This window comes from Rhinoraja longicauda, chromosome 12 (assembly GCF_053455715.1).
Source record: "Rhinoraja longicauda isolate Sanriku21f chromosome 12, sRhiLon1.1, whole genome shotgun sequence".
Classification (NCBI taxonomy): Eukaryota; Metazoa; Chordata; class Chondrichthyes; order Rajiformes; family Arhynchobatidae; genus Rhinoraja; species Rhinoraja longicauda.
Genome location: NC_135964.1, coordinates 29,190,982 through 29,217,131, shown reverse-complemented (window position 1 = coordinate 29,217,131; position 26,150 = coordinate 29,190,982). Strand labels below are relative to the sequence as shown.

General features: G+C 47.1%; 1 protein-coding gene and 1 pseudogene across 2 annotated transcripts in view; one reads left to right on the top strand and one right to left on the bottom strand.

The window, feature by feature from the left end:
• Positions 1–24,981, bottom strand: part of LOC144598851 (acyl-coenzyme A thioesterase 9, mitochondrial-like) — a 53,912-nt gene extending 28,931 nt beyond the window's left edge. For both annotated transcript variants that reach the window (XR_013547911.1, XM_078409357.1), the window contains exons 1-9: positions 24,884–24,981; positions 19,117–19,217; positions 15,879–15,905; positions 12,526–12,571; positions 11,703–11,873; positions 11,555–11,592; positions 8,826–8,906; positions 6,869–6,972; positions 5,612–5,685 (exon numbers count right to left, since the gene is read on the bottom strand). Coding sequence is in view for 1 of the 2 variants with exons in the window: in XM_078409357.1 (XP_078265483.1) it covers positions 5,612–5,685; positions 6,869–6,972; positions 8,826–8,906; positions 11,555–11,592; positions 11,703–11,873; positions 12,526–12,571; positions 15,879–15,905; positions 19,117–19,217; positions 24,884–24,900 (659 nt within the window). In the remaining variant the exon portion in view is untranslated. The remainder of the gene's footprint in view (positions 1–5,611; positions 5,686–6,868; positions 6,973–8,825; positions 8,907–11,554; positions 11,593–11,702; positions 11,874–12,525; positions 12,572–15,878; positions 15,906–19,116; positions 19,218–24,883) is intronic.
• Positions 24,982–25,856: 875 nt separating this feature from the next.
• Positions 25,857–26,150, top strand: LOC144598544 (U6 snRNA-associated Sm-like protein LSm6 pseudogene; annotated as a pseudogene).

Here is a 26,150-nt window from a genome sequence, read left to right as displayed (position 1 = left end):
TTTTCTTGATATTGTGGCGGTGCCCGGGGATTAGGCCACTCCCTGGGTCACCCCCCTCGGCACGGAGTGGACAGGGCTGGGGAGGGGTCTGGAACTGGGGGTCGAGGATTTTGGGGAACTCAGCCAGAGTGCGCGAGAACGTAACGTCCACGGACGACAGGGGCCCATCAGGCAGCACGACCGGGTCGCCCACGCAGAGGGAAACAGGCTGCAAGGTGACGGAGTGCACCAAACGCTGCCGCTTGACGTCCACGAGCAGGGAATGTGCCCGTAGAAAGTCTGCACTCAGCAACGGCTGGGACACATCCGCAATGACGAATGGCCATGAGAAGCGGCCCTCTCCGAAGTTGAGAGAGAGAGTGCGCACCCCGTTCGAGCGGATTGGAGTCCCGTTTGCCGCGGCGAGGAGGGGGCCGCGTTTACCACAGCGGAGGTCAGCATTCGAAGGGGGAAGAACGCTCATCTCAGCCCCTGTGTCCACAAGGAAACGAGCCCCGGTGTGGCGATCCCACGCAAACACGCGATGAATCTGGCCGGCCACCGAAGCAATCACTGACGGCCGGCCCCTGCGTTTCCCGGGAACAAGCAGGGCTGTCGACATTGACGGGCTGAAGGGCCCCAGCGCCGGTGAAAGTAGCACCAGCCCCCTCTGCTGGCGTCTGTGGAAACGGACGGTTGTGCGGGTCGATCCAATCACCAGCGACCTCCGGTGGCGTGCGGAGGAACTGCCGGCAGGCTGCACGGGAAAGACGTGCTGCCGGCCGGGTGTACCCTTGCTGCCGGGTCCCGCCGCAAAGGACGTCGAGGAGTGGTGGAAACACGGGCGATCGAGGCCCCGACCTGCGGATCGTCGTCGGTCATCGGAGGGACTTCCAGTGCGTCGAGGGCCAGCTGACGGGCCAACCAAAGTTCATCAGCGCGCTCGCCCACCGCCTGCATGTCGGTGAATGGGTCGTTGATGAGCTGCTGGCCGAGATCGGACAGCAGCTGCTGCAGGTAAGAATGTTTAAATAAAAAGCAGGGCTCATGGTCGCCCATCAGGGCCAGCATATCGCCCAGCAGCACCGACGGGCGGCGGTCACCCAGGCCGGTCATCCGTAGGATCTGGGTCGCCAGCTCGGCCTCGCTGAGGCTGAACTTCCATAGGTGAAAGGCCTTGAGGCCCTCATACTTATTACCTGCCGGGGAGGGTGCGGAGGAAAGGTCGTACCCGTCGCGCGGTGGCCTGGTCGAGGGATCCGATAACATAAAAGTACTTGGTGGCGTCGGCTGTCACGCCCCGCAGTGCGAACTGCGCCTCGGCCTTGTCAAACCAGAAATCAGGGTCGTCGGTCCAAAGGGGAGGCAGCTTCACCGCCACGGTGTGGAGAGCGGCGCTGTCAGCAGGGTTCACAGGGGTGGGGTCTGGCAGGGTCCAGAGGCGGCTGACCTGCAGAGCCGGGTAGTGCGTGTTGCGGAGTGGTCGAGTCCATCGCGACTTGCGAGGAAATGTCGAGTCACCAGTATAGTGGGTCTGGCCGCAGCAGGAATCAGGCAAGAAGCACGGGGTGGAGCATCGCAATCCCACCACTGGCCCGCCCCTGCTCCGTCTCGCTCGGGAGGAGTTCCGCCTTATGGAGTCCCTGGGTATTGTGCGCCGCTCAGACAGCCCGTGGGCGTCCACGCTCCATATGGTCCCCAAGGCAGACAATGGCTGGCGCCCTTGCAGTGACTACCGTCGGCTTAACGATGCTACCATCGCTGACAGGTATCCAGTCCCCCACATTCAGGACTTTAACGCACACCTGGCTGGGGTCACGGTGTTTTCCAAGGTCGATCTGGTGCGTGGCTACAATCAGATTCCCATCCACCCAGACGACGTCCCCAAGACGGCCATCATGACGCCATTTGGCCTTTTCGAATTCCTCCGTATGCCATTCGGACTTAAGTTTTTCAGCGGCTTATGGACTGTGTGTGCCATGGCCTGGACTTTGTGTGCGTGTACCTCGATGACATTTTGGTGGCAAGCCGCTCAAGACAGGAGCATGCTGCCCATCTCCGCCAGCTATGCCAGCGCCTTAGCGATCATGGGCTGGCCATTAACATCGCCAAATGCCGTTTTGGAGTGTCGTCCATCAATTTCCTGGGCCACCACGTGACCCCGCACAGGGCGCTGCCGCTCCCGGACAAGGTGGACGCGGTGCGCCAGTTTCCACGCCCCACCACCGTGAGGGGCCTCCAAGAGTTCGTTGGGATGGTGGTCTTTTACCACCGATATGTGCCGTCTGCGGCCCGGATCATGCGCCCGCTGTTCCACCTCATGGCGGGCAAGCGCAAGGTCAATTGGACTGACGATACGGTGGCGGCGTTCCAACACGTCAAGGACGCCCTGGCTACGGCCACGATGCTCGTGCCCCCACGGGCGGATGCACCAACCAGCCTGACGGTCGACGCTTCAGATGTGGCGGTTGGGGCGGTGCTTGAACAGCAGATTGATGGGTGTTGGAAGCCTCTCGCTTTCTTCAGCAGGCACCTCAGCGGCGCACAGCGGAACTACAGTGCCTTTGACCGCGAGCTCCTTGCCCTTTACCTTGCAGTTCGCCACTTCCTTGAGGGGCGAACCTTCACCGCGTACACTGACCACAAGTCCCTCACCTTTGCGTTCGCCAAGGTGTCCGACCCGTGGTCAGCTCGCCAGCAGCGGCAGTTAGCTTTCGTCTTGGAGTACACTACCTCCATCCGTTTCATCGGGGGCAAAGACAACAGAGTGGCCGACGCCTTGTCTCGACCCGCGGTCCACGCCGTCCTGCAAGTGGCCGATGGCATCGACTACTCAGCCCTGGCGGCGGCCCAGCTGACGGACGATGAGATGTCCGCCTATTGTACCGCCGTTTCGGGCCTGCGGTTGGAGGACGTTCCTTGTGGCACTGGGGGCGCAACGCTGCTGTGCGATGTATCCACCTGGCAGCCGCGCCCCATCGTTTCCGTTGCCTGGCGGCGCAGAGTGTTCGAGATGCTCCACGGGCTGGCTCACCCTTCCATTCGTGGCTTCCCATTTCGTGTGGCACGGATTACGTAAACAGGTTGGGCATTGGGCGCGTACCTGCATCCCGTGCCAAACTACAGCGCCGCTCCAGGAGTTCATCGTCCCTCGCCAGCGGTTGAACCACATCCACGTGGACATGTCAAAATGGCGGCACTGCCCTAGCAGCTGCCGCTCACCTGCGGTCCATTTGTCTTTGTGTTTTTGTTGGTTTTTTTTGTCTTAATTGTAGTTGTGATGTGGTGTTTTTGTGTTTGTGTACTATGTGTGTATGTGGGGGGGAGGGGGAAACTAACACTGTAAATATGTGTCCCTTCAGAACGGAGACCCGACCTTTGTTTTCTGGGCCGTGTCTCCGTTCCTGCTGCGGCCTACCATCGGCCCAACTCCTGGAGCTGTCGGCCTCCAGGGCTCTGGTTCGCAGAGCCCGCGGATCGGACTTACCACCACCGGAGCCGGCCGTCTTCGGAGGCTGCGGGAGCAGCTGCGACTCGCCTTAGGCTCGGGCCGCGTGGATGCCAACATCGGGAGCTCCGGCAGCGGCAGCGTGTTCGCCCGCCCCGGATCGCGGGGCATGGGGCGCGGACATTTCACCGTCCGGCGCGGCCTAGGATGGCCGCGGGATATTTCTCTGCTGGGCGGGGGCTTCAATGTCGGGAGCCACGACCGCCCCGACGTGCAACAACAGCGGCAGCTGCGTGTTCGCCCGCCCCGGATCGGACGTATCATCGGCGGAGCCGGCCGTCTTCGGAGGCTGCGGGAGCGGCTGCGACGCGACGCGCCTTGGGCTCGGCCCGCTGTGGACCGTCCGGTGCGGCCTGCAACCACAACAACCTGACTGCGGGCGAGGCACAGCGGGAGAAGGGAAAGACATTGTGGCCTTCCATCACAGTGAGGAGAGAGAGGACTGGAGGAGACTCACTGTGATGGATGTTTCTTTGATGGATGTTTATTTTTTTGTGTGTTTTTGGGGTTGGGTGGTTTGAGTGCCTGTTTGATGCTTTTATTGTTGGACTGTGTTTTTGGGGGTTTTGGGGTGTGTGATTTGAATGCCTATTTAATGCTTTTATTGTTGGACTGTGTTTTGGGGGGTTTTTGGGGTTGGGTAATTTTGGGTGCCTGTTTAGTGCTTTTATTGTTGGACTGTGGGTGATTGAATTAACATTTTGTTCAAGATGGCCGCGCCGTTGTGTTTGGCTGCCTGCCACTGTATGTTTGTTTTTTTTCCTGGTCAGATGTGCAGCACTTTGGTCAACGTGGGTTGTTTTTAAATGTGCTATACAAATAAATTGACTTGACTTGACTTGACTTGACATCGTGGGGCCGCTGCTGCCTTCTTGGGGCTTCACCCGCCTCCTGACTGTGGTTGACCGTTTCACGCGATGGCTCGTTGACCCGGACTGGGTCGACGCGTTGCCGTGGGTTTTACTGGGCGACCGCACTGCCCCCAAAGAGGACTTGGCCACCTCTCGGCTGAATTGGTGTACGGGGCCCCGCTGACAGTGCCCGGTGAGTTTATTCTATCAGCCCAGGGTCAAGCGGAACAACCGTCGGCCGCCCTGCAACGCCTTCGGGAGACGGTGGGCAAGCTGGCACCGGTGCCGACGTCTCGCCATGGTTCGGTTCAGCCGCATGTCCCTTCCGCTCTGCAGGACTGTCCGTTTGTTTTCCTGCGCCGGGATGTACACCGGACGCCCCTTCAGCGTCCATATGAAGGACCATTCAAGGTGCTCGAGCGTGGCTCTACCACCTTCGTTTTGGACATGGGGGGTCGTCCTGAGACTGTCTCTATTTCGCGGCTGAAGCCGGCGCACGTGGACATTAACCAGCCGGTCCTACTGGCACGGCCTCGCCCTCGGGGTCGTCCTGCGTCCCGGCCCTTACCCCCAGCGTCCCCGCGGTTTTCCTCCCCTGGCGGAGTGGTTCTGGTTCCTGCGACCGCCGTGGTGCGCACACGGGCTGGTCGTCTTATACGTCCCCCTGTCCGTTTCGTGCCTCCGGTTCTTGGGGGGGGGGGGGGGGGGGGGGGAGGGGGTCCTGTGGTGGTGCCCGGGGATTAGGCCATTCCCTGGGTCATCCCCCTCGGCACAGAGTGGACAGGGCTGGGGAGGGGTCTGGAGCTACGGGGTTTGCCTGAAGGGGCTAGAGTGAACTCTTTCGGGTAACCGAAGAGTGAATGTTCTGATGCTACATTAAAATTACTGTTAATCCTTACCTGGCGTCTTGCCTGATTCCTGCTGCGTCCAGACCTACTACAATATCCTCTTTAACAAACTATTATACAATTTCAATTTTCTCTCAAATATTAGGATATAAAAATAGTGAAATAGTGGCAGCCTGAGGCACCTCTCATAAATGTGCCTATTTACCTCATAATTCACAAGCTTTTCCCTGTTTTGATGAAATACTCCCTGGAAAAGCAATAAACCATTAGGCATATTTATGTGCAAACATTCTCAATATATGAAAATCAACAATGATTCTGAATTCAAAGTATAATAGATATGAATTGCTCCTGCACAGAATGGCACTAAATCATTTCCACTTATCAAATTAAATAAACTTGATGTAAATGTACATCCAGTTTACCTTTTATTTGAAGCATCACGTGCCACCATAACAAAAGTAGCATATATTACAGGGTTGAAGGTGCCATTTTGATACTTGAAAGTAAAAAAATAAATCGTGAATTAAATCATGTACAATTTCAATTGAACAAATTTAAAATTATACCAATATTTCTTATCTTTTCTAACACACAGATAAATATCCTTACTATCATGTTGGGATTAGTCATAAGCTCCTGCAACATAGAAACAGGCCCTTCAGCCCATCCTATCGACCATCAAGTACCCATCCATACTAATCCCATTTACCAGCACTTGGTCCTTAGTCTTCATTTCTGTGGTGATTCAAGTGTTTATCCAGAAACAATGAAATGTGAGAATACCTGTCTCCACCACTCCCTCAGGTAAGCCAATGAATGAGAACCTTTTGATTGCGGTGTTATATTCCAATTTAGGTGAAAACCCTCATCACTGATCAGTTGATGGAATGTTTGAAGATAATAAGATTTATGTCCTCTTTAGGGCCGTGAGGTGAAATATTATATGGGTGAGCACAAAGGAAAATAAACCATAACATAGTACAACTTAAAATGGACAGTATATTGACCAGGCCACATTCGACATGCCTTTTACTTCAAACCAGAGGTTCCACTGTGTGCTCCATCCATGGAAAGGTTTATATCCAAGTATTAAAGCAATAACATTTTCCTAATATTTGGTCAATTTACCATTCAAAATTCAGGCCTAGAACTCAGTTGAGGTGGTGTTGTCTAACTTCAAGATTGTTAAAATCCCAATCCTTCTTTGAAAATATTTTTAATGCAGGGAATGTTACCTTAACTATTATTGGTAGGATTATTTACATTGTGGGAAATTAGAATTAAAACCAAAATAACACAATACCTTTCATTTCCAATAAACCAGTTACCAGTCAATTTCATAAGAAATCCACTTATCACTTGTTGAATTTATTGTCTGATAAACGCGGGTAAAAGATACAATTCACAAATGCAATCGGAATGATCTGGAGCTAAGACACACATCTGCCCCACTCTGAAAAGGAGAGGAAAGAAGAAAGAGCAACAGCAAAATCATCTAGTTGTTGGGGCCTTGAGTTCCTGGATCCCAGCAGAGGAAGATTTTGCCACTCTGTACAATAATGATTAACAAAGCATTTTTTGGTGTCACATCCAATTATTAAATATAAATTAACTCAAAAATATATTTTTCCAACTAAGGATGGAAACCTTCTTGACCCACATCCAGACAGTGATCTAACCTGCAATATGCGCATCCTGACTTCCATGGAACTTCTTCCCACCCAGGTGACATGACCAGTGAATTTCAAGTCACAATCCGGCACGATAACATTTTTGACCAGATCTAGAGAGAGAAAATATATTTTTACAAGACCACACAAGATCTTTGACAACAGTCACTGAACCTTCCATTTGACGACTGTGTTATTTTTTGTAATGTAGTTCAGTACCTTAATATCTAAGCCATTCATTTCTTACAGAGATATCCTTAGACATACTTTGATGGGAATTATAAGCAAATGGCAAGACTGAATAAAGTGTCAGATTTTGCACTTCTTTGAATAACACTGAAGTTTATTTCATATGTTAAACATGCATTTGTAATTAGTGAAAATCTACTATCAGAAGAAGACACAAAATGCTGGAGTAACTCAGCAGGCCATGCAGCGTCTCTGGAGAAAAGGAATAGGTGACATTTCGGGTCGAGACTCATCACTTTCTACTACAAGAACTTGAGTGGAGCTTATCAGAACTTGAGAACATTGTGCAACCCTAATTGCCCTTGTAAATTAACAGTTTAGCTATCTTCTTTACCTGCTTCAATCTTTCCAGTAAAGTTACTTTAACAGCATTGTTGCATAGGGACCTTCAGGATTCAAATGCAACAATCATGAAGGAGCAGCAATATATTTCCAAGATAGGATGATGTGTGACTGGGTAGGGAAATCTGTCCCCTTGCCCTTGAAAGGAGATCAAGAATTTGAGGTGCTGTTGGAGTAACCTAGAAAAGTAACTAATGTATTTGTAGATAGTTACACTGCAGCCATGGATTATGGATGGTGGATGAAGTTAACGTTTAGAGTAGTGAGATCAGGATCAATCAAGCTTTTTCTTTGAGTGATGTCACAACTTATTCAGGCAAGTGGGGAGTGTTTTATCCCACTCCATCTTGCTGGCAAAATGTCTGGGTCTAAGATCCTGCAGTATCTTCCCGTAACTAGGATGAATGATCTCCAACCACCATGACCATTTCCCTTTGGGTATACAACCACTGAAATGGTTCACCTGAATGCTCATTGAGTTCAGATTATCCAAATGTAATGCAAGAAAGATTGTATAAATAAATCAGGCAAAATCAAGACTCCCAAGAGAATGTATGCCTGTAGTTAGATCTTAGCCTTTTCATATTATTCCATCTGAAATGTATTTCAACTCTCAATATTACTCACCACTACTTTTAAAGTAAAAAATCAAAACATGTTCCAATGTACATGCATACTACTCTGTCATTACATTAGGTAATTACTTTCCTTTTTAGGTGTCAGATGTGATTCTGTTTAAAGCGTGCCATCTCAGACTGCACTCCAGAAACTTGATCACAGCATTACTGATGAATTCATATTTGTTAGAAGTACTATCTTTCAAATTACATATTAAATCAAGAGACCTGTAGCCTCAGATGAGCACAACTAATTGAAGAGCGTATAGTCATCCTTGGGATCCTGGCAAGTGCTTATCCTTCATCCAAAAACACAAAGGCAGAGTATATGGTCACTATCAAATTGCTATCTGTGAAAGCTTATTTGCAAAATTTGCACATCACTCAAGTGAACATTTCTCAAGGTATGTCATCAGCTGTAAGGTGTTGGGACGTGTTGAAAAGGCATCTTTGAAGCTTCACCTCCTGCTGGAAACTTACAATACAATGTCAGATGCCCTTCACAATTCTTAAGTTAGGTACCACTTTGGCACAGTTCATCAAACCCTTGCAAAATCTGTAAAACAACACAGCAAGGTGCTGTAACTTCACAACCATTCCTTTTCACATTCTATTTTGAGATATTAAGAATATTTCCTTTAAAATTGAATGCCATCCACTGTACATAATATAGAGAATGTTAGTGGGAAGGATTTTTGGATATCACAGAACACTTTGGACAACTTTCATACTTGAGAAGAATGTAAATATAAATATACCTATCTCATCAACAAGTGCCGTCACAATTGAAAAAGGACTTCGTGGAGAATTTGTTTTGGCATGTGTATAACTAATTAAAACTGCAAGACAAGAAAGAGAATGTTAATCACACCATATTGATATTCAATAAATTCTCTACATTAATGACTTGGATGAAGGGATTAAAAGTACCATTAGCAAATTTGCAGATGATACAAAGCTGGGTGGCAGTGTGAACTGTGAGGAAGATGCTATGAGGTTGCAGGGTGACTTGGACAGGTTGTGTGAGTGGGTAGATGCATGGCAGATGCAGTTTAATGTGGATAAGTGTGAGGTTATCCACTTTGGTGGTAAGAATAGGAAGGCAGAGTATTATCTGAATGGTGTCAAGTTAGGAAAAGGGGACGTACAACGAGATCTGGGTGTCCTAGTGCATCAGTCACTGAAAGGAAGCATGCAGGTACAGCAGGCAGTGAAGAAAGCCAATGGAATGTTGGCCTTCATAACAAGAGGAGTTGAGTATAGGAGCAAAGAGGTCCTTGTGCAGTTGTACAGGGCCCTAGTGAGACCTCACCTGGAGTACTGTGTGCAGTTTTGGTCTCCAAATTTGAGGAAGGATATTCTTGCTATTGAGGGCGTGCAGCATAGGTTTACTAGGTTAATTCCCGGAATGGCGGGACTGTCATATGTTGAAAGACTGGAGCGACTAGGCTTGTATACACTGGAATTTAGAACGATGAGAGGGGATCTTGTCGAAACGTATAAGATTATTAAGGGGTTGGACACATTAGAGGCAGGAAACATGTTCCCAATGTTAGGGGAGTCCAGAACAAGGGGCCACAGTTTAAGAATAAGGGGTAGGCCATTTAGAACGGAGATGAGGAAAAACTTTTTCAGTCAGAGAGTTGTGAATCTGTGGAATTCTCTGCCTCAGAAGGCAGTGGAGGCCAGTTTTCTGAATGCATACAAGAGAGAGCTAGATAGAGTTCTTAAGGATAGCGGAGTCAGGGGGTATGGGGAAAAGGCAGGAACGGGGTACTGATTGAGAATAATCAGCCAGGATCACATTAAATGACGGTGCTGGCTCGAAGGGCCGAATGGTCTACTCCTGCACCTATTGTTTATTGTCTAAATCATTAACTTAATTGAATTAGGGACTGTTAGTCATATGTAAAGTTCCACTGAGGGTGTAGCTCATAGCATGGCTCTCCCTCTGGATCAAAGATAGACACAAAATGCTGGAGTAACTCAGCGGGACAAGCAGCATCTCTGGAGAGAAGGAATGGGTGAGGTTTTGGGTCGAGACCCTTCTCTCTCTGGATCTCTACTCTTCCCTGAGCTGCTTTCTCAGCCCATTGCTGCATCTCCTACCAATTTATTTTCCATGTTCTAAACTATATTCTGGCAAAAATATTTTGTGCGTCACCAAACCCTCTATCCAATGAGGTTTGATAACGCACAAAGCAAGAACTTCGCAATCAAAGATTCAAGTAGAGTGACATCCAAACTGCTGCAATCCTTTTCCTAGCAGTGTTAGGCCTTTGATGCCCATTGATTTCAGTTTACAAATACAGTTCAAGAACTTTGATTTGAGAAGTTCCAGTTATATATCTGCACTTATCAATTGGTCTCAACTGATCATAATGTCAACAGTCCATCTTAAAACTGATTGTATCTCACTAATCTCAGTTCTGAAACTTTACAAATATTGTACATGAAGATACAGTCTGATAACTCTCCAACCAACAACTTGTTTCATCATAGCTCTTTTCCCTCTGTCAAATATCCAATTGACTTTGCTCAAAGGACAAGGAGGTTATGGCTAAACTTCAAAAAATGTATACTCTTTTCTACTCAATGCTATCCCAGGATCACAAAACTTTCTTTTTTAGTCTTTCTTTCCTTCTACTATGACAATCCCAGACTTTGTCATCACCCATTTATTTGTTTCTCAGTTTAACACATCATGTATGGTTATCATCCCAATAAGTGCCACAATATGTCTGAAATGACCAGATTATAGTACTTATTTCCAATCAGCATTCCTCATATTGCTCTGTCCATTTCTAAGTTTGCCAGTTTTGAAAATGACTTTAATGGACCAGGAAAGCAAGCTAATAGTTGGAGAATGGGATTTAGAGATGGAAAGAGATGAACACTTAACTCCTGTATTATCTTCTTCATAAATCACATTATCAATGTACTTGCTTGAAAATGCCATCACTTCCATACAAAACCTTATGGATTCCAGCAATAGTCAAGAGTCAGCTGCAATTCTATACATTGACTGCTCAGGTTAGGAATCACAAACGCAAGGGTAAATATTTACATTTCTCTTAAATGTTGGTTTTGTTTTTAAATGTTCAAAAGTGTCCAAGTGTTCGATTTTAATTACTTATTTTAAATTGCGTTTTTTACTTTGAATAATCTTTATTTGTTTTTGACAGTTTCTGAATGAGGGTGATGTTCAGAAGCATTCAATGCGTTTACAGCTGGCATAACATTGGAAGGCTGTGGGGAGGTGGGTGCTTACTGACTTGTCAATGTCTTTTCCTGAGTTTTACTGTTTTGGTTTTACACTGTGTGAAGACCATGTCATTTTGCATCCATATAGTTTTGGACAGCAAGTCAACTCTACTTCAACATATATCAGCTTGTTCTGCCCCAGCAGATTTGCCACTTTTTTTTTAGTTTACCTCTTGGTTAAGCCAAACAATCTTGCAAAACTGTCAAAGAGCCCGAGTTTTACCTCCAAACGAGTCAAGGTCTTCAAGGATCCTGCCAAACCTGTTAAGGGGAAAATGGATGCAAAATGAAATTCTATGTAATTTCCCAAGTTTGATCTCAAAATTGAAAGGTAAATTTAAACTAAATACATCATTAGTGGACTGCTGTACCTTACTAAGTTATGTACATTCAAGTATTTTTCTCTTGTGAGGGGTTGACTTCCCAATGGCAGGAAAACCTCCAGATAACTGTCCTTCATGGAGCGTAATGGCAAGCTGTCTTGGCTATCCACCAGTGGAGAACTTAATGAAGCTCTTTCCTCGGCAGATTTGACATGATCCCTGGAAGAGAGAACTACGACTGTTAACAATGCAGAATACGAAGGAAGGATCTGCAGATACTGGTTTAACTCCCACTTTTTTCACCCCTCCCATTCCCAATCTGACCTTTTTGTCCTGGCCCATCTCCATTGTCAGAGTTAGGCCAAGCGCAAATTGGAGAAACAGCACCTCATATTTCACTCGGGTAGCTTACACCCCAGCGGTATGACCATTGACCTCTAACTTCAAATAGCCCTTGTTTTCCCTCTCTCTCCATCCCCTTCCCCCTTCTCAGTTCTCCCACCAATCTTACTGTCTCCGACTACATTCTATCTCTGTCCTGCCCATTACCCTGACATCAGTCTGAAGAGGGGTCTCGACCCGAAACATCACCCATTCCTTCTCTCCAGAGATGCTGCCTGTCCCGCTGAGTTACTCCAGCATTTTGTGTCTACCTAACCTCTCTTTTTCAGCTTCTTTTCTTCTACACCCTCAGTCTGAAGAAGGATGCCGACATGAAACGCCGGCTATCTGTTTCCTTCACAGACACTGTCTGCCTCCAGTCATTTGTTTATTTTTAAAGCCAGATCCAATATCCACTTAAACCTCCTCCTGCTCTCCACATTTTCCTTCCTCACACCTTCACCCCAATTTGCTCACACTACCAACATACCTCCAGCTTTTCGATGCACCAACAATATCCTGTAGTTTCATACGCACTGGATAAAGAGAAGATAATTAATGGCAAGGTTTTCATTTCTATTGTAAAATTACTCACCCTAAATACATTTTGCTATTGCTGAACAGATAACTAAAAAAGGCACATAAGCAAACTTGATTCAAATCATGATTATTAAAATAAAACTATGGATCTTAAAAATCGAAATGTGAGCAGAGAATTCCAAATAACTCAAGGTTAGGCAATTCATGATGGGAATTTACGTTATATTTTTCACCATTATGCAACTGGAAAATGAGCCTGGTCAGGTGACTGGTGTTATGGTGGAAGAGCATTGTGGAGATAGTGACCACAATAATTGGAGGAAAAGCACCTCATATTTCGCTTGGGCAGCTTACAACCCAGAGGTATGAATATCAATTTCTCTAATTTCAAGTAACCCTTGCATTCCATCTCCCTTCGCTACCCAACCATAGTCGTCCTATTAGTTTCACTGTTCATATCTCTTGTTCTCACCTCCTCCACAGCCAACAATGGACCATTGTGGGCTCCTGAGTCACCAGTGCCGGGTCTGATTTGTTCTGTACCTTTTCATACCTCTAGTTTCCCTCTTCCCTGATCTCAGTCTGGTCTCGACCTGAAACGTCACCTATTCCTTTTCTCCAGATGATGCTGCCTGACCCACTGAGTTACTCCTGCATTTTGTGTCTATCTTCCATAAGTTTTAAGAATGTTTTGAATAGGATAGGTCTGGATGATATGGGAAGGTACTTAATTGGGGCAGAGCAGATTACAATTTAATTAAGCAGGAGCTAGAGAGGGTAGATTGGAGCAGTTGTTATTGGGTAAGACCAAAGATGACATGTGGGAGTTGTTTAAATGGCAGCTGATCAATGTGCAGGATCAGAACGTTCCAGTAAAGAGGAGGGATAAGGATGGCAAGGCAAGGAATCATGGATAACTAATGAGGTTGTAAATTTGGTCAGGAGGAAATAGTATGTCAGGTTTACGTAGACAGGGCTTATGAGGAATATAAAAAACTGCACACAATATTCCAAATGTAGTCTGACCAGTTGCTTATTAAGCCCCAGCATTCCATCACTGTTTTTCAGCCGATATGTTTGGGCAACCATTGTTCTACTGTTGGGAGTTGCTATTGGGCAAGATTCTCACCTTCAATCATTCCAGACCCTCCTACTCCACCTCTACAATGAACAAGCCCCCTCAAACACCCCATAGTGCTGCTGCCAACAAACACCCCTCAGTCCAAATTTTTGATCCCAAAAAGTGACCCAACCCTAATCCTCCGATGTGAGCCAGGTCCAGACACCTCAATGCACTCCACGACAGCCAACCACTCCTCACCACCATCACTACCTTTGATATTGCTGCCATCATTGATCCTCAACCAATTATCGATCCAATCCAAACCTTTCCCTGTTCCTCATTACAATCCAGTCCAGAAAATACAATTCCACCTCCAGTCGTAGCTCATCTCCTTCCTGCCCAACGCAGCCACCACACTGACCTTTCCAAGCTGCCAGATACAACTCCCTTGAATCTAGCCCGACTCCCAAGCAGTACATTTTCAATCCCAGAAACATTCCACCCAAACAGTTGAGGTTTGCAAGTCACAACCCTGGCAGAATCATTCTTTGGCATCCTGCTACAGCATCAACACAGCATACCTTTTGACGTGCTCTGGTATTTTTAGGCATGCGTTAATAGTATTGAATGAAGTGGGACTAGAGAAGGGCGGGAGAGAGAACATATTTTTCTACACAGAGAAAGGAAACAGGCCATTTGGCCCAACTTGTCCATGTCGACCTAATCCCACCTGCCCATGTTTGGCCCATGTCCCTCCAAACCTTTTCTATCCATGTACCTGTCCAAATGTCTGTTAAGTGTTATAACAGTACCTGTACCTCTGGAACTCATTCCCTATACCCACCACAGTCTGTGTGAAAAGGTGTCCTTCAGGTTCTATTAATTTTTCCCCCTCTCACCTTAAACCCACATCCTATGGTTCTCGATTCCCTTTTTCTGGGTAAAAGACCCTATCTATTCCTCCTCATGATTTTATACACCTCGATACGATCACTCCCGAGTCTCCTGCTCTCCCAAAAATAAAGTCCTAGCTTGCGCAACCTCTCCCGAAAGCTCAGGCCCTCGAGTCCAGGCAACATCCTTGTAAATCTTCTCTGCATTCTTTCCAGCTTAACGACATCCTTCCTATAGCAAGGTGACCAAAGGTGAACACAATACTCCAAATGCGGTCTCACCAACATCTTACACAACTGTGACATAGCATCCCAACTTCTATACTCAATATAGTGTCTCAAGTCTGTGTCTATACTCAATACCCTGACGGATGACGACCAATGTACTAGAAGCCTTCTTGACCACCCGATCTACCTGTGACGCCACTTTCAGGGAACTATGTACCTGTCCACCCAGCTGATCAGGATCCTGTTGTAATTTGCGATAACCATTTCACTATCTACGATACTACCCACTTTAGAACATAAGTTCTGAAACTTACTAATTGTGCCTTGTACATTTTCCTCCAAATCATTAATATAAACCACAAACAACAATGGACCCAGCACCAATTCCTGAGGAACACCACTCGTCACCGGCACACAGTCTGGCAAAAAAGAAACATTCCACCATCATCCTCTGTTTCCTTCCACGAAGCCAATTCTCTATCCAGTCGGTTAGCTCTCCACAAATCTAACCTTCCAGAACAGCCTATCATGCAGAACCTTATCAAAGGCCTTGTTGAAGTCCATATAACTCATGTCCATGTGTCTACAGTTTTGTCCTTGTCAACCTTTTTGATTACTTTAAAAAAACTCAGATTTGTAAGTCATGATCTTCCACGTACTAAACCAAGCTGACTATCCCTAATCAGCCCATTAGTCCAAGTGCATATCAAACGCATCATATGTATAAATGGTAGACACAAAATGCTGGAGTAACTCAGCGGGACAGGCAGCATCTCTGAAGAGAAGGAATGGGTGATGTTTCGGGTTGAGACCCTTCTTTAGAGGGTCATATACATGGCTCATATGCCACATTGATTCAGCAACAATTTACATTAAAGTGTAGAAAGGAAATGCAGATGCTGGTTTAAATCGAAGATAGACACAAAATGCTGGAGTAACTCGACCAGAAAAGTCATCCATTCCTTCTCTCCAGAGATGCTGCCTATCCCGCCGAGTTACTCCAGTATTTTGTGTCTCTCTTCAATCTACATTAATGTTCAGAACCATCCTATGCCTATATAGTGCCATCGGTAACTTAAAGTCATTGTATTTCATCGATCTACAAGTCCTGACACTCACCATCAGTCATTATCATCTTGGGTTCTCCTGTGAAGGAAAAATACAAATAAGTTTTAAGTCATGGAACAGGAATTGCATTAAGTCCCTGATCTATGAATGTAGCAGAACAAACGCTAATATTAATAATTCTTTTTGATAGAAAGAGTAGGCAAGAACAATTTTATATATAAAAATGGTGACAATACATTTTAGTACTTAGTGGGATTTGGGAACATTCAAATGAATCACAGGAATGGAAGCAAGTAGAAAGGGGAAAGAAACAGTTTAATTTGCAAGACAATGGAACAGAAGACTTGGGATATGTTAAACCCAAAAAGCTTTGTTGAGAGCAACCTGGAATATTAGTACAGTTTCAGCCTTGCCAAGTATAAACATCCCCCCACAGTGAGCCATAAGTATTCCCTTGATGGATTCCTGAGCTGATGCTGCTGTGATATGAAGGAAAAATTATGTGCCTAAATTCAATTGACTTTGAGAGAATGAAAGGCGATTTGATTGATATTTTTTTTTAATTAAGTGGGCCTCAAAGGGTGGGTGAGCTGCTAGTGATAGTCATAGTGAAAGTGATAGCCCAGTGATAAAACTGGCTGGAGAATCCAAGACCAAGGGTTTAGTTTCAGTAAAGAGGGTTGGCCATATAGGACTGAGTCGAGAAGTTTCTTCAGTCAGAGGATTGTTCTATTCCAGACGGCAATGGATACTTAGTTAAAGGAGATACAGGCAGTTCCCAGGTAACAGACAGGTTCTGCTTTCATTGATGTACGTAAATTGATTTTGTCCACAAATTGCAAAATACGTAAAATAACTCGATATGGTGATTGCATCTCCACAGTATTGCAACTTATGGTATCAAAAACACATAAGACCGACAAGAAAGAGCAATTATTAAAAGTGGAGGGGGAGGGGGGGTCTAGTTCTGCTGTTCATAGCAATTAGTGCACATATTTCAAACTTTTGAATTTAATAATATTATGGGAGTTCGGTATTATACGATACGATAGAACTTTATTTAAGCCAGGAAGTCTGCCAACAGTCATAAAACACAAGATAGATCTATCTATATATATTGCTAAAACTCAAATCTTTGTGTGTGTGTGTGTGTGTGTGTGTGTGTGTGTGTGTGTGTGTGTGTGTGTGTGTGTGTGTGTGTGTGTGTATATAAAAAATATAAGATTTAGTTTGTTATTGAAATACAGCCAAAACGGTACACGATAGCACCACAATTTTAGCACCACCTTAATCACCATTGTCCTGTGCTTCAAATGGTTCATATATTCAATTTTTAAACGTTAAAATTCACCTTTTTAAAGTTTAAAAATACCTCTTCCACCTGCCGTCCCCGTCAGCTGAGTATGACGTCACAATCGAAACCCAACAGATCTGCGTGTTTGACGTCACTATGGGAACCCAATGCGTCTGCGCCTGCGCAGTTGGGGCCCTTTGATCTAATACTTAGTAAGATGGCCGCCGGATCCGTGCGTGCGCAGTTGGGGGAGGATTGCCGCTCGGAGGGGGCAGGACCCGCCTGAGTGACGGGAGTGGTGGCCAATGGGGGGGGGGTGACGAGAGCATCGGGGGAGGAACGAGAGGATGAGGGGGAGAGGAGGGGGATGGAGTGAGTGGGTGAGTTGGGGGGGGAAGGGAGGGAGGAGGGGGATGGAATGGGTGAGTTGGGGGGAGGGAGGAGTGGGCGAGGGGGGGGGGGGAGTGGGTGAGTGGGGGTAAGGAGGGGGGGATGGAGTAGGTAAGGGGAGATGGACTGGCTGAGGGAGGGGGGATGGAGTGGGTGAGTGGGGAGATGGAGTGGCTCAGTGGGTGGAGGGAGGGGGGGATGGAGTGGGCGAGGGGGGGGGGAAAGGGAGGGGAATATTCATTGAGATTAATTTTATTCTAAAAATAAAGTCTGACCCTAACCCTAACCCTAACCCGCGGTTTTCATTGAGATTAATTTTATTGTTAAAAATATATATTGTTGTAATACTTACGTTTTCATTAATAACTGAATTGTCTTTAGGTTATTTTAAAGAACAAACGTCCGTCCGTCACTAAAACTCTGATTATATATATGGGATTTGGTTATGGAAAAACAGCCAAACGGTAAATTTGAGCACCATTGTCCTGGCGATGCTTTACAACAACTTTCATTTAAATTGGTGTTTTATTTTTAAAGTTAGAGAGATTTTAAAGTTTAAAAATCACCTTTTAAACCGATTTCTTACGATGTTCAGCGTGTGACCTCACCATGCGACCCACACGAGTGCCGGAAGGGGGGGTGCCTGACTTTAACGAATGAGAAATTGAACAGATGCGCTGCCCCCCTCCCCCCCCTCTCCCGGAGGAACAGTGGGAGTACCGCCGCCCGTCCCGGCATGCCTTGCGCCTAACCTTCCTCCCTTGGTGCAGCGCGGCACCATAGGTGGCGGCAGGTCTAACAAGATGGCCATCGCCCGCCACCGATCAGCGCTGCCTCTCCGTTCTCCGTCGTTCCCCGCAGCTCGTCAACGAACAGCACTGAACGCACGGGCCAGGACCCGGGGGACGCTTCCCACCCGCAAGCGGATGTGTGCATCGGTAGGAACCGCCGTTCACTGATCGCCGGCGATTAGCGCAGGACGCACGGAGCAAAGGTAAGTATATATATTCGTTGCCGGGCGGGGAGTGCCCCTGTGGCCGTAGGCTGGCAAGGGGGGACAGGGAAATGGCACTGACCTCAGCCCCGTTTCTCCTGCGGGCCTCTCCTGCGGGCCGGGAGTTGAGCCGAAGCGTCTGCTGACTGCAGGGTCCCGTTGCCGGGCAGGGAGTGTCTCCCGGGGCCGTGGGTGGGCAAGAGTGGACAGGGAGAAGGCACTGACCTCGCCTCCATTTCTCTTGCGGGCTGGGCATGGCAGCTCCTGCAGCTTGGCTGTGAGCAGTGGGGACGGCCATCTTGTGGATCTTCTGCCGCGCGCTACACTACAGGAGGAAGGTCAGACGTAGGGCACGCCGGGACGGGCACCGATCCTCCTGGCATTTATTAAAGTTTATTAGGTAAATTGTTTTTAAAAAGTAACAAAAGTGGATGGATAGATGGATGCTGTTATTCCCCCGTGATTGCTCTTGATACAAGATACAGCTCTTGGACAATCAAAATGAAATCAGGTTGGTCATTTGCATAGAAGTGACCAAAAATATTGATATCTTTCACTTTTTAAGTTATATGGCAATATTTATGGTAGATTCAAGTCAACAGGTTCTGTACCTTCAGTGAGTTCCGGGCAACATCCCTCCAAATGTAAACATGCAGCTAATGGATTACGTGGCTTCAAGAGAATGGAAGAAATATTCCGAAGCAGCTGATACCTTTAAAAACAAAAAATATGTTATTTAAGTTTTGACCCACTCCTCCTTCAAGATATTTCTTCAGAGCATCACTTTTGTCATTGTTTTTTTTAGTGTTAGGTTTTACACGCTGTATTTCTGTAAAGCTCCTTGAAATGTACAGTATTAGACAGATCTACAAAAAGTACAATTCCCCTCCTAGTCTTCAAAGACCAACAATTTTAAAAAAAGACCATGATAGTAAATCCTCATTTTAACAGACCTCTTTATAACAGATTTTGGTTACAACAGATTGAGCTGCCGATGGCCGCCCGCGCCACCCCTGGCTCACACCGCCTCCCCGGCCACTCACAGCGTTGGCTGCCCATGCCATCCCCATCTGCCACCGCCTCACCCTCGCCTCCGTGCGAGGGGGGAGAGGAAATGGGAGAGGGAGGCACTGAGCACGGCACTGCCGTCAGTCGGGCGGGTGCCCACCCCCCCTCGGAGCGGGAGACACCTCCCGGCGGTCAGTACTGCCCGATCTGAGGAATGTCAGGCGCGAGGCATGCCGGGACGGGCGGCGGTGCACGTGGGGGGGGGGGGGGGAAGCACATTGGTTAAAAGTCGGGGGGGGGGGGGGGGGGAGCGCATTAGTTAAAGGTCTCCAGGGGGGTTTGGGGGGGAGCGCATTAGTTAAAGGTCTTGGAGGTGGGGGCGAGAGCGAGCTGATCTCTTGAAGACATGCGGGTCGCATTGTGACGTCACACGCTGAAGACCTTCAAGAAATGGGTTAGAAAGGAAAATTTTAAACTTTAAAATCTCTCTAGCTTTAAAAATATAGCTTCAATTTGAATGAGAGTTGTTAGACATTATGCCCAGGACAATGGTGAATAACCTGGGCCAAAAATTGTGGCACTATGGTGGACCGTTTTGGCTGTGCGAACCAAAAAAGGTGGACACATACACACAAACAAACAGTTTTAGTAATATATAGATAGATATATAATATATAGATAGATATAAATATATAGTAAATGGCAGTGACCTTAGGAGGCAATGACTGTACCGTGTACATCCATAGTTCTCTAAAAGTAGTAACACAGATGGATAGGATAGAAAAGATGACATTAATAATAATAATAATAAATTTTATTTATATAGCGCTTTTCATATACTCAAAGACGCTTTACAGAGATTTTGAGAACATAGGGAAATTAATAAATAGATAAATAAGTAAATAAATAAATGAACAGAGAAAGGAGACAGTAGGTGAGGTGACCTTCAGCACCCTCTCAAACATTAGGTTTGCCTGCCTTCATAGACCAAAGTACTGAGTACAAGAGTTGAGACGTGGAACTTGTAAGTGTACAAAGTGTTGGTTAGACCGCATCTCAGTATCATGTACAGTTCTAGTCACCACCCTAGAGGAAGGATGTGGTAGCAATAAAAAGAGTGAAACAAAGATTCAACCGATTGTTGTGTAGAATGGAGAGATGTATTTATACACTTAATACTTTTTCTTTCCTCCCTTCTTTTCATCTCACTGTAATTACAGCACACCCGGACAAATCAGTTATGATTAACAATCCTTCATCACCCTCTCAAACAGCACCAACAGCATGTATATCAGCTTAACAATCTTGGTCTCCACCCTATTGCAGACATTACCTTCATTTTCTCTACCACACTCAATTCTCTGCAAATCAAAAAACTGTAATGTTCCATTACTGATGAAGAACTAGAAATCTGAAAAGTTAAATCTGAATCTCACCAGTCGCCGCCTGACCAAAGTAGCTTAAACATGTTGTGTTTTTAAACTGAAACTTCCAGGGATTGCAGTTTTTGCTGGCCTAACCTGCACAGAACTAAAGAAATTACTAAACCCATGTGCAACTCTTCTGAATATGGCTCCTGACCCGAACGTCACCTGTCCATTCCCTGGAAAACTGCTGCGCGCTGATCTTCACGGAGACGTGGCTCAACGCACTGGTCCCCGACGGGGCTGTGGAGCTAACAAACCACTCACTACATCGTGCTGATAGAACAAAGGACTCCGGTAAGAGCAAGGGTGGTGGGCTCTGCATCTACATTAACAATGACTGGTGCACCAACCACACTGCAATAGAGAGCTACTGCTCCCCAGACCTGGAGTACTTACTGCTCAAATGTAGGCCATTCTATCTGCCGCGGGAGTTTACAGTGGTCATCATCATGGCCGTATACATTCCCCCACAGGCTAATGCTAACCTAGCACTAGCACAGCTGCACTCGGCCATCAGTAAGCAGCAGGATGCCCACCCCAACGGTGCCTTCATTGTTGCAGGGGACTTCAATCAGGTCGACCTACGAGCCTCGCTCCACAAATTCCATCAGCATGTGCAGTGCCCTGTACACCAATGTAAAGGACGCCTACAGAGCTCTCCCCTGCCCACCCCTGGGACAATCCGATCACCTCTCACTGTTTCTACTGCCCGCATACAAACCCCTCATCCACAAGACCAAACCCACAATAAAGACGGTCAAAATATGGCCCGAGGATGCCACCCTACAACTCCAGGACTGCTTTGATCGCACCGACTGGGACCTGTTTGCACAACAGGCCACCTATGGTTCAGAGATAGAGGTAGACTTGGAGGAATACGCATCCACTGTGCTCTCCTACATCAACTACTGTGTGGAGAATGTCACGGAGGACAAGGTGATAAAGATGTTCCCAAACCGGAAACCCTGGATGAACAAGGAGGTACAGAACCTGCTGAGGGCACGCAACAATGCCTTTAAATCTGGTGACACTTCAGCATACAGTGTTGCCAGATCACACCTAAGCAAAGGTATTAAAAGGGCCAAAGACACCCATAGGCAACGGGTGGAAGACCACTTCAACACCACGGACACCAGAAGCATGTGGCAGGGTGTCAGGGACATCACTGGCTACAAGAGCAGCCCTGCCTGCCCCCACAGCGATATGGCATTGACCAACGAGCTTAACACCTTCTTTGCCTGCTTTGAAACTGGCAAAACCACCTTGAGTGAAAGAACCCCAGCCGAGGCGGTGGGACAGGTCTTGCAACTGAGCACACAGGAGGTACAACGCGCTCTGCAAAGGGTCAACCCACGCAAGGCTGCAGGACCGGATGGAGTTCAAGGAAGGGTACTGAAGGACTGTGCTGAACAGCTGGCTGAAGTATTCACCAGGATCTTTAACCTGTCATTATCTCTGGCTACGGTCCCCAAGTGCCTGAAGTCGGCTATCATAGTTCCGGTGCCGAAAAAAGCAAAGATCTCCAACCTGAACGACTACCGCACGGTTGCCCTAACGCCGATAGTCATGAAGTGCTTTGAGAGGCTGGTCCTCTCACACATCAAATCCAGCATCCCTGACTCACTGGACCCATATCAATTTGCATACAGGGCAAATAGATCCACAGAGGACGCCATCTCTCTGGCTCTTCACACTGTCCTGACTCACCTAGAGAGACAGGGCACGTACGTGAGGATGCTATTCATAGACTATAGCTCCGCCTTCAACACGGTCATCCCCACCAAGCTCATCACCAAACTCCACCAGCTAGGCCGTAGCTCGTCGTTATGCGACTGGATCCTGGACTTCCTGCTGGAACGACCGCAGGCAGTGAGAATGGGCCCGCACCTGTCCTCCACTATCACCCTGAGTACCGGCACACCACAGGGCTGTGTTCTGAGCCCCATGCTCTACTCCCTCTTCACACACGACTGTGTTCCTGCATTCGACACCAACACCATTGTCAAGTTTGCAGATGACACAACGGTGATCGGGCTGATCACCAACGGTGATGAAACAAAATACATAGCGGAGGTGCAGAACCTGGCGGACTGGTGCTCTGATAACAACCTGTCCCTAAATACCACCAAGACCAAGGAGCTGATCATCAACTTCCGTAGGTCACATAACGGGGAATATGCCCCGATCTCTATCAACGGGGTCAGTGTGGAGAGAGTGTCCAGCTTCAAGTTTCTGGGCACTCACATTTCGGAGGACCTAACATGGTCCAATAACACTGCTGCGCTGGTCAAGAAGGCACAACAACGACTGTTCTACTTAAGAACACTGAAAAAGTCTGGTCTACCCCAACAGCTGCTGACGACCTTCTACCGCTGCACCATAGAGAGCATCCTAACGCATGGAATCCCTGTGTGGTACCTCAGCTGCACGGAGGCAGAAAGGAAAGCTCTACAGCGGGTAGTCCATAGAACTCAGAGGGCCATCAGAACACAGCTACCAGACTTGGAGGGCATCTACAACACACGATGCCTCAGAAAAGCCACCAGCATCCACAAAGACTCTTCACACCCCTGCAACAGTCTGTTCGAACTCCTTCCATCGGGCAGACGATACAAGGCCTTCTAAGCCCGCACCTCCAGACTCAGGAACAGCTTCATCCCCAGGGCCATAGCTGCTATGAACCGGTCCTGCTGAGCCGGATGGCCACAACGCATAGATCAACTTGCACTTTACCCTGTCCAAAACTGTTACAACTGTTCGTTTCGTTGGGTTGCTGCTGTCTAAATTACCTAAATTATTGCATCGTATGGGAGGCGCATTCCCAATCTCGTTGTACCCCTGGGTACAATGACAATAAAGATATATTGTATTGTATTGTATTGTATTGTACAGATGCTGATTGATACGCTGAGTACACAAGACAAGGTGGATAAGCTTGTCGCACAGTTAGATGTTGGCAGGTATGATTTCGTGAGCATCACTGAGTCATGGCTGAAAGAAAGTCAAAGGTAGCATAAAGGAAAAAGAGAAGGCCAATAACATGACAAAGATAAGTGGAATGCAGGAGGATTGGAAAGCTTTTAAAAACCAACAGAAGGCAACTAAAAAAGTAATGAGAGAAAAGATGAAATATAAAAGTAAGCTAGCCAGCAATATAAAAGAGTAAAAAGAGTAAAAAGAGGCAAGAGTGGACATTGAACAGCTGGAAAATGATGCTGAAGTAGTAGTAATGGAGAACAACGAAATGATAGATTAACTGAATAGTTTTTTTGCATCAATCTTCTCAGAGGAAGACACCAGCAATGTGCCAGAAATTCAAGAGCGTCAGGGGCAGAAGTGAGTGCAGTCACTATTTGAAGTGTCTGGGCTCTACTCACTGGAGTTTCAAAGTATGAGGATGGATCTCATTGAAACCTATCAGATAATGAAAGGCCTAGATAGAGTGGATGTGGAAATAATGTTTCCAGTAATAGGAGAGTATAGGACCAGAGGTCACAGCTTCAGAATAAAAGGGTCATACATTCAAAATGGAGATGAGGAGGAATTTCTTTAGCCAGTTGGAGGTGAATCTGTGAAATGCATTGCTACAGACAGCAGTGGAGGCCAAGACATTGGGTATTTTTGAGGCAGAGATTGATAGGTCTTGATCTAATCCTTTCTTTTCTACCTACTCCCCCACTCCCCTCTCTCGACACCCTCTCTTCCCTTCCTCATCCCTAAAAACCCTCCCTTTCCTCATCTGCTCCCCTTCCTTTATCACCACCTTCTCCCTTCTCTTCCCTATTCCCGCATAACTACCAGCACATCTTCACATCCCACCTAACCTTAACCCAAGCCCAGTTCCAGATCCCCCACCCTGGAGAGTAGCTGAGATTTGGGATCTCTGGCAGCGGCCCCATTCACAGTACGGCGACTTCCCACCAGCCTCTCTCCACGCACTCACCTGGGTCTCAGGTACATGGTGGCGGTCTCTGTGGCGGCAACCCAGGCACTCCCCGGTGTCCACAACAACGCTGAGAGTCCCCACCTTCCCCTAGCGCCGGCCCCTTCCCGCCCGCGTCACCGCATGGCCGGATATGGGCGTAGCTTTACACTCACCCCCTCGAGCTGGGGAGTGGAGAGGTGACAGTTGAAGATCCCACTCACATTTTCCTTCTGCGCAACATTCATATTCTCCCTGCTAGTTTAAGCGGTCATGCAGCTCATTTTCTGTATATAATCTAACAGCGCTGGCTACATTTATATAAAGATCTGAGCAAAATACAAACTGCTGGAGGATCTCTCCAAGCCAGGCAGCATCTCTGGAGCGAATAGCCTGTCCCGCAGAGTTACTCCAGCATTTTGAGTCCATCTTCGGTGTAAACCATCATCTGCAGTTCCTACAGAAAATAAAAGATTAATTGACTATTTCATGTGTATAATTTATACATCCAGGGAATCTGTCGACGAAATTTCCAATCTCTCACTTATTTCTAGTCTTTAAAATGTAATCTTAAATACTATGTTTCATTTCTGGAAGAGAAAACAACCAGCAGACATAAGGAACTACTGGAACAACCAGGAAACACAATGAACCACAAAAATACTCTCTTTCCTGTGCCCGACTTGGATGCGCTCTGGGGTTCAGACATCTGTCTGAAGAAGCGTCTCGACCCGAAACGTCACCCATTCCTTCTCTCCTGAGATGCTGCCTGACCCGCTGAGCTACTCCAGCATTTTGTGTATATCTTCGATATGAACCAGCATCTGCGGTTATTTTCTTACACTGGGGTTGCCAACTTACTCACTCCCAAATACGGGACGCACGTGACCTCGCCCGCCCAGCGGCCACGTGCTCCCGCTCCACCAATGGCGGCCGCCCGGGTTGCTACGCAACCTCAAGCCACCAGTGGGCTGTGCAGAGACCGTGGCGCAGAGGCTGAAGGCGCAAAATGAGCCCGCGAAAGCAAACGCCCAGCGATTTTCTAAAACAAATCATTGGGAGGCCAGTGGTAGTTAAACTGAACTCGGGTGTGGATTACCGAGGTGTTTTAGCTTGTTTGGATGGATATATGAACATAGCACTGGAACAGACAGAAGAATATGTAAACGGTCAGCTTAAGAACAAATATGGAGATGCATTTATTCGAGGCAACAACGTGTTGTACATTAGCACACTGAAGAGAAGACTTTAGATGATGTTGCCGACTGAAGATTGATTTTTGATTTGA